We start from the raw sequence: 9,221 nt of genomic DNA, 5'->3' as shown, positions 1-9,221 counted from the left end.
TTTTCATTTAAAATAATTGTCATGAAATTTTTTAACTTGTACTTTAGACTAAAATTTTCTTTTATTTCTTTTACAAAAGAAAATAAAAAATATTAATAATCAAAATTTATGAAAAAAATTTAAAATTTAATTTAATTAATTCATATAATCACAATAAATTTAAATTTTAAATATCAGTATTTACAATTTTTCTATAACTTTTTTTTATAAAAAAATCCAATGAAATTAATTTAAACATAAAAAACCTGCCGACCTAAAGTTGCATTTTCTGCTTGACGTGGATGTTTAATAGAAAGTGAAATGGTCCTGTATTTTGCATAAATTGATTTAAACTAGTATATAATTGGATCCAATGTGAAATAACATGATAAACCCAATAAAAAAAAGTTCAAACGAATTCAAAGAAAATCTAAAATTATTTTAAATTTATTTCAAAATGATAAAATTAAAATTAAAATTAAAATTAAAAATCAAAACCGATAGATTAAAAGATTTTGTTTCATAAATCAAATATGTAAAATTTAAAAAAATAAAAAAATTTTGGATCCATTTTTTAGATAGATATTTTTACCTTTAAATAAGTATCGATCAAAATTAAATTATAAATGATGTTTTTAATTTTATTTACATTCTTATTGATTTTTTTGCACTCTTTAAATTTTTTATTAAACTACTTTAAGTAAGGAATTTTCCAAATTTCACTTTAAAAAGTTCATCTAAATTTGTCATTTTTAACATGTTTGTGGAACTAATACTAAGCCAATGTTAAAATTAATAATCTGATTAAAAATTTTCAATTAATTTATTTATATTTTAAAAACTGGTATGAATTTTAAAATTATAATTTTGTTTTAATTATCAAATAACTTGATTCCAAGATATTAAATAAAATATTATAAAAATCAAAACTCTAAATCTTATATGAAATAAATTCAATTCTAACATTTTCATTTCATGTTATATCTCAATTTAGCTTACAAACTAAAAAGTATATTTATCAAACAATAAATAAAAAATATATAGTTTTGATCTATTTTTCAATTTTTCTTGTCAAACACACATTGAAAAAAACATATTTATATATTTTTAATGTTTTTACTTTTCTCTTCTTAAATTTTTAATCCATTGATTAAATTAACACTGATTTTTTTATATTAGCAAATCTCTAATAAAGAGAGATTTTTCATTCAAAGTTAGAACAGATTTTTAATCCATTGAATAGTATTAGGATTAATTACCTAGAGCTTTGCTAGCTCAATACTCAATAAATCTGTAATAGTAAGGTTGCACTTTGTTTCGGCCTTCTATTAGCAACAACTACTTATGTACTTTTCAGCCTTTGTTGAAACTGGTAATAATTTTACATGTCATAAAATTAATTACAAATCATATTATTGTTATAATTTATAAAATTCTAACCAATATTATTATAAAATTATATGTCATAGAGTTCATACCGTATATTTTTGTATCTAATTGTTATTGTTTGTTTTATTGATACTAAATAATACAATAATTTATTTTATTACGAAAAAACTCTTTATTTAAAGTCAATTATTTTAAAATCGAATGCCTTCTAATTTTTTTATTTGCGCTTTTATTTTATTTTATTTTAAAAGCTTAAATTAATTTATGCAACAAAAATTTATTAATTAATTAATTTTAATTTTAATTTAATATTTTTAATAAAAATTTTCACAAATTTTAATTATAAATTTCATTTAAACTCTCGATGTCATTATTTAATGCGTTTAAGCATCTTTTTAATGCAATTACACTATTCTTTGCTGTTTGGACAGGGATTATGTTTTCGTCGGCTCAGTGGGACTTAAACTCATTGATGGCAATGGGGTGTGGCATATTTTTGACACATTTGACATTTTTGCTTTTTTTTTTTTAATTTTTTAATTAATAAATTTTGAAATAATTTTTTAGTTTAATATAATGAAAATTTTTATTATATAATAAACTTATAAATAAATAGAATTATTATTATTATGTTATGAAATAAAAGGTATTATTTTACAAATTTTATTATTGTAAAAAAATTAGTAATTAAATATTATATTATAAACTCAAATACAATTTAGTATTATATTATATTATTATTTTAACTAAAAATAGATAATTATAACATCAATAAAAAATTAAAGAAAAAATAATTTGATATATTACTATTTTTATTAGTTTTTAATTATTTATCAACAAAATTATCTTTCCTGGAACGGCTTATGAAGACTAAAGATATAATCCAGCAAGGTGCATGACCCGTAATCTTCATTGGTTATATCGTGCCAGACATGGCCCTATTTTTCATATAGAGATGGGTCAAGTATATTCTATTAATGTTTTTTCAAAATTTTAATAATTATTTTTAAGAAAATCATCAGTTATTATTAAAAATAATATGCGTGAGTTAAATAAAAGTAAAATGAAATAAAAAAGGACACATAATTTATGTGATTTGATAAAATATTTACATTCATAGAGAAGGATAATAAAATTCACTAAATAAAAATATTAAAATTACAATCTTAATATTTAAAAAAAAAACACACACACACACATATAAAAGATATTATAAACACAAAGTTATTGTTCTATTTTTTATTCTCATTTTTATGGCGATTCACTTATATAGTGTGTTTTATCATGTGCATTTATTTTATACTTTTCACCCTATAATAATTTATTTTGTTAATTGAATTTGTTTTAACTTGAAGTCTTAATCTAGTTTTATCATTTTATTTTTCTAATCACTAGTTAAATATAATTTACTTATTAATAATTTAAATATTTAATAAATATATTTATTTAATATAGTTTTTTTTTATAAATTACCAACAAAATATTAAAAATAGGTATAATTTCATTGCAATATAAAAATTAACATAAATACACTTAAAACCTATAAGCCCATTTAAAACAGTTATAGGTAAACATGGCATGATTGGACTTGTGTATTGTGTTATGTTAACCTACGTGCCATGTACTGGAAATGGCCTTTAACAGACTATATCATATCAATCTATAGATGAGAAATCTTTTAGTCCAACAAAATACACATATATGAATCATACTTAGCTCAATCTAACTACTTAATAATGAATTGTGCCAAACATAAACAATATCATATTGAAGCATATCGTGTAATGAACTGTCTAACTTGTTCAACACCTCTAAGTATATTATAATGTTGTCGACTCTTGCAAATCCTTCGGCCTATAATTTGTTTTACACAATAAACTTGTTAGAAATGGGAGGTCAAAAGAATTGGATAAGACTATATTGAATAAAAGATTGGTCTGAACCAAATTAAATGAATAAAACTTTATACATTTTAAAATTATTATCTTATATATTGACTTCACTGTTAATTTATAGTCTACACAACTGTCGCATCTTCATTTAATAATTTAATTATTCTTTAATGTAAATTGATGATAAAACTTTTAAATTTTACAAATAAATTAAATGATTTATATGTATATATTTGTATAACATATAATCAATTCATTAATTTTTATAGACATATTCTTAAAATATACATGTTGATTTTTTAATTTTTTTAAAAAAATAAAAAATTTTATATAAAATATTTAATTCATTAATTTCTTTACATAATTTTTTTGTATTTATGATCTAATGGTATGTAGTAATCTTATAAGCTCATTTAGAGAATTTAAAAATTTTATTGATGTATAGGATAGATTTTCATTTAAAATAATTATCATGATTTTTTTAACATTTGATTAAATAATAAGTGCACACTAAAGCTACAATCGTTCTTTAAATGTAAGAAATCAAATAGTCATCATCTAACAAAATTAATTTAAACGTAAAAAACCCGTCATATTGAAGTTGCAATTTTCCACTTGATATTGACGTTTCATGGTGACTGAAATGTTCTTGTATTTTGCATAAATACCTGATCATGCTAGCCAATATAATTTAGAACAATTAACAAAAGATCCTTTTTGAACTATCCAAATCATGTCATCTTTCTTAATACCATTAAAAGTCATGTTCTTCCTCATACTTGTCCTGCTTCACTCTTCCTCTGTTTTTGCTTCTTCATCCTCCATTGCTGCACTTACAAGAGGTAAAGAAGCGGAAGCTCTTCTAAAATGGAAAGCTAGCCTTGACAACAACACCCGAACTTTGCTCTCTTCTTTGTGGGTTGGAGACAGCCATTGCAGTTGGGTTGGAATTTCCTGCGACAAGGCTGAAAGCATCACCAATCTAAGCCTTCCAGATTATGGGTTGAAAGGTACACTTCATAGTCTTAACTTTCTTTTCTTCCCTAGCCTGATGAGGCTTAACCTTTGTAACAACTCACTGTATGGGCCCATTCCCTCACACATTGGGAACCTTTCCAAGCTCACCTTCCTTGACTTGTCATACAATAACTTTTCGGGGAATATTCCATACGAAATTTGCTTATTGAAAGGTCTTGAGTTGATTTCCTTAGCAAGTAATGAGATCAGTGGTTCCATTCCATCAGAGATAGGGAGGCTGAGTTCAGTTTCCGAGATTTATTTCTTTGATAACTATCTACGTGGTTCTATCCCTGCTTCCATAGGAAACTTGACCTACTTATCTGTTCTCCACCTCTATCAAAATATGTTTTGTGGATCGATACCTCAAGAAATAGGGATGCTTAAATCTCTCACTGACTTTGAGTTGAGTCATAATAATTTCTCTGGTTCAATCCCTGCTTTCATAAAAAACTTGACCAGTTTATCCATTCTTTACCTTCATCATAATATGTTTTCTGGGTCAATACCTCAAGAGATAGGGATGCTTAAATCTCTCACTAACCTTCAGTTGAGTCATAATAATTTCTCTGGTTCAATCCCTGCTTTCATAAAAAACTTGACCAGTTTATCCATTCTTTACCTTCATCATAATATGTTTTCTGGGTCAATACCTCAAGAGATAGGGATGCTTAAATCTCTCACTAACCTTCAGTTGAGTCATAATAATTTCTCTGGTTCAATCCCTGCTTTCATAAAAAACTTGACCAGTTTATCCATTCTTTACCTTCATCATAATATGTTTTCTGGGTCAATACCTCAAGAGATAGGGATGCTTAAATCTCTCACTAACCTTCAGTTGAGTCATAATAATTTCTCTGGTTCAATCCCTGCTTTCATAAAAAACTTGACCAGTTTATCCATTCTTTACCTTCATCATAATATGTTTTCTGGGTCGATACCTAAAGAGATAGGGATGCTTAAATCTCTCACTGACTTTGAGTTGGGTGAAAATAATTTCTCTGGTTCAATCCCTGCTTCAATAGGAAACTTGACTAGCTTATCCATTCTCTACCTCGATCAAAATATGTTTTCTGGGTTGATACCTAAAGAGATAGGGATGCTTAAATCTCTCACTGACTTTAAGTTGGATGAAAATAATTTCTCTGGTTCAATCCCTGCTTCAACAGGAAACTTGACTAGCTTATCCACTCTCTACCTCAATCAAAATATGTTTTCTGGGTCGATACCTCAAGAGATAGGGATGCTTAAATCTCTCACTTACTTTGAGTTGAGTCAAAATAATTTCTCTGGTTCAATCCCTGCTTCCATAGGAAACATGTCGAAGCTTATGAGGATACATGTTAGCTATAATCATTTATCAGGGCCAATTCCTTCGACGCTCGGCAATCTTACTCATTTGCAATCATTACAATTAGCAGATAACCATCTCAGTGGTCCATTACCCAAAAATTTATGCAAGGGTGGACAACTCGCAAGGCTTACGGCTTTCAACAACAATTTGATGGGTTATATCCCACCAACTTTGAAAACTTGCAAAAGTTTATACAGAGTTAGGCTTGAAGGAAACAACTTTACAGGAAATATATCAGAAGCTTTCGCTGTGTATCCGAATTTGAATTACATTTCATTAAGCCACAACAGATTTTATGGTGAACTCTCTCCAAAATGGGGGCAATGTCATAATCTAACAAGCCTACAAATCTCCAATAACAACATTTCTGGAAAGATCCCACTAGAGTTGCAACACGCAACTCAGTTACGGGAGCTCGATCTCTCTTCAAATCAGCTTGTTGGTGAGATTCCCAAGGAATTAGGAGCATTGACAATGATGTTCCGTCTTCTGCTAAGTGGTAACCAACTTTCAAGCAAAATTCCACCAGAGATTGAAGTTCTTTCAAATCTACAACATCTTAACTTGGCATCAAATAATTTGAGTGGACCGATTCCTAATCAACTTGGAGACTGCTCAAAGTTATTGGACCTGAATTTGAGCAAGAATAAACTTGGAGAAAGCATTCCATTTTCAATAAGCTATATAAATGGTCTTCAAAATCTAGATTTAAGTCAGAACTTACTTATTGGGGAGATACCACAACAGCTTGCAAAATTACATTCCTTGGAAATATTGGACCTTTCTCACAATATGCTTAATGGTTCCATCCCAAATTCTTTTAATGATTTGAAAAGCTTGACAGTTGTGAATATATCTTACAATCAATTAGAAGGCCCTATTCCTAACATTAAGGCATTTCATGAGGCTTCATTTGATGCCTTAAGAAACAATAAAGGCCTATGTGGTAATGCCACTGGACTAATGCCTTGTGCTGTCGCTGCTGCTAGCAACGGTCATAGAAAAAGCACCAAAGTCATCATTTTCATTGTGATTCCATTCTTTGGTCTTCTTTTTCTCTTTATCACGCTTGGAAGTATCCTTATTCTTTGCCAAAAGAACCGAACCAGAAAATCTGAGTCAACAGAGGCACAACTTGGAGAAGTTTTCACATTGTGGGGATATAATGGAAGAATAATCTACGAGAACATTATTGAAGCCACTGAAGATTTCAGCTCCAGCAATTGCATTGGTTCAGGAGGCTATGGAACTGTTTATAAAGCTGCGCTACCCATTGGTGAGGTGGTTGCTGTGAAGAAACTTCACCAATCTGAAGATAGCATGACTTCGAACAAATTGAAAGCCTTCGAAAGCGAGATTCATGCTTTATCAGAAATAAGGCATCGTAACATTGTGAAGCTGTATGGCTTTTGTTCACATCCAAATAACTCATTTTTGGTTTATGAGTTTGTAGAAAGGGGAAGTTTGAGAATGGTGTTAAGCAACAAGGACGAGGCAATGGAGTTGGATTGGGAGAAGAGGCTAAATGTTGTAAAAGGAGTGGCCAATGCCTTGTCTTATATGCATCATGACCATTCGCCACCTATAATTCATTGAGACATTTCCAGCAACAATGTTCTTCTGGATTTGGACTATGGGGCTCATGTTTCAGATTTTGGCACAGCCAGGCTTTTAAAGCCCGACTCTTCCAATTGGACCTCACTTGTTGGTACTTTCGGGTACATTGCTCCAGGTATTTATTAATATCTCATTTTTTAAGATGCTTTAAACATGTCATCATTCAATTAATTAAAAGTGTTAGTTTTGTGTGCAAATTGATGCATTAAAACAAAGTACAATAGTATTAAGATTATAACTTTTCAGATTTAAGTATCAAAGAATTTTACTCTAATTCAAGTATCAAATGCGTAATTAATCTTCGAAGTTTAACACTTAATATTGTAACTTTTCAAATTTAAGTTTCAAAGAATTTTACTCTAATTCAAGTATCAAATGTGTAATAATCTTTGAAGTTTAACACTTAATTTTTCAATATTTAATATATCAAACTGATGAACTAAATATAAAATCTTTTTTAAACCTCTAAATTTCAATTTTCATATAATCTTCTAAACATTCGTAATTTCTTTTCAACATTATTTTATAATCTTCTCAATATTCTTACATAATAGTGTATTTGATTAGATATATATATTGCTTAATAGAGCACACTGATTAGAAATATTTCTTTAAGCAGAGTTAGCTTATACAATGAAAGTAGACGAAAGATGTGATGTTTACAGTTTTGGGGTGCTAACAATGGAAATACTTATGGGGAGGTATCCTGCTGATTTGATTTCATATTTGCCATTGTTGTCATCGGCGCCGGCATCAGCATCAATATCGATACCAAATGACAACCAACTGATTTTACTTAAAGATGTGATAGACCAACGACTCTCACCTCCGGTAAGGCAAGTTGCAAAGGATGTTATCTCTACTACAAAGCTAGCATTTGCATGCTTGAATGGTAATCCCCAACTTCGGCCAACCATGCGACGAGTTGCTCAAGCCCTTACCTGTCAATCGCTTCCATTGCCTACTCCTTTCTCAATCATAAAATTGGAAGAATTGTGGGATCATGAAGTCTGTAGTGGCTAATATTAGGGTGCTAAAAATTTGAATAATAATTCTAAGCACGTGTATTGGCTTTCAGTCTATTTCTTTTTCTCTTCTTTGTATTGAAATGTTTAAGCACTCTAGTAATAAAGCTTTTGTAGTGAATCGGCTGTGATATAGAACAACTGCGTTTAAGCCTATGATATAGAAGAGCTACGTTGAATCACTTAATTTGTATGTTCAAGATTTTCTATTTTTGAAAAGTAACTAATGGCAAGACTTAGAATTTCGACTTTTAGTATCAATTGTAATATTCTACTATAGTACCGATTTGCTACAATACTTTTGCTTTGGAATGCTACAGCAATTCCAATATCACTTTTTTATTTCTTTGAACAAACAAAGAATACAATTGGTGAGCACACCAAATTACAATAAACACAACTCCACGCAATGACTCTTTTATTTTATTATTTACTTGCCATTTATTCTTATACACACTTATACACATTATTTTTCACAATTTCATCTTTATAACCTTTCACCATTCACTACCTGTTAAATCATTCAAAATTTAATTGTTATTGTATTGAATATAATTGAAACGGATTTGAGTGATGATTTTGAAATTTATACTTTTAACTTGTACTTTTTTTACTAAAATGCTAAAATGTTGTACTTTTCTCAAATTTCTCGAATAAATTTTTATCTTTTTTTTTATCCAATTGGAAGCATAAAACATTATTCTTATTTAATTAAGTCTTATTTTACATGAAAACCACTAAAATTCATTATTTTTACCATATCATAAGGTAATAATTATTTTTGTTAAATCAATTTCCACGTTGCAAAAATTTAAAAATTTAAATTGAACTGTCATTTACATAATATGTAACAAATGGCTCATATAATAAGCCATGTTAGCATCTAAAGGGCTTTTTTATTTTCAAATATATGCTATGTAGATGTTGGCATCATAAAAAGAAATATGG

General features: G+C 28.4%; 1 protein-coding gene across 1 annotated transcript; it reads left to right on the top strand.

The window, feature by feature from the left end:
- The first annotated feature begins 3,953 nt into the window (after positions 1 to 3,953).
- LOC111275480 (uncharacterized) lies at positions 3,954 to 8,429 on the top strand. The gene is made up of 2 exons (XM_089748206.1): positions 3,954 to 7,363; positions 7,868 to 8,429. Exon 1 carries the CDS (start codon positions 3,994 to 3,996, stop codon positions 7,225 to 7,227), a length of 3,234 nt encoding a protein of 1,077 aa, XP_089604332.1. The 5' UTR covers positions 3,954 to 3,993; the 3' UTR covers positions 7,228 to 7,363; positions 7,868 to 8,429.
- Positions 8,430 to 9,221: the final 792 nt, after the last annotated feature.

The sequence above is a fragment of the Durio zibethinus genome, chromosome 19 (assembly GCF_047325235.1).
Source record: "Durio zibethinus cultivar Kanyao isolate XHJ-2024 chromosome 19, ASM4732523v1, whole genome shotgun sequence".
NCBI classification, from domain to species: Eukaryota; Viridiplantae; Streptophyta; class Magnoliopsida; order Malvales; family Malvaceae; genus Durio; species Durio zibethinus.
Note: the sequence above shows the minus strand (reverse complement) of the source record. Positions and strands in the feature narration are given on the sequence as shown.

Coding starts and splice junctions, on each gene's coding strand:
- LOC111275480 (XM_089748206.1), top strand. CDS start 3,994: ATGTCATCTTTCTTAATACCATTAAAAGTCATGTTCTTCCTCATACTT.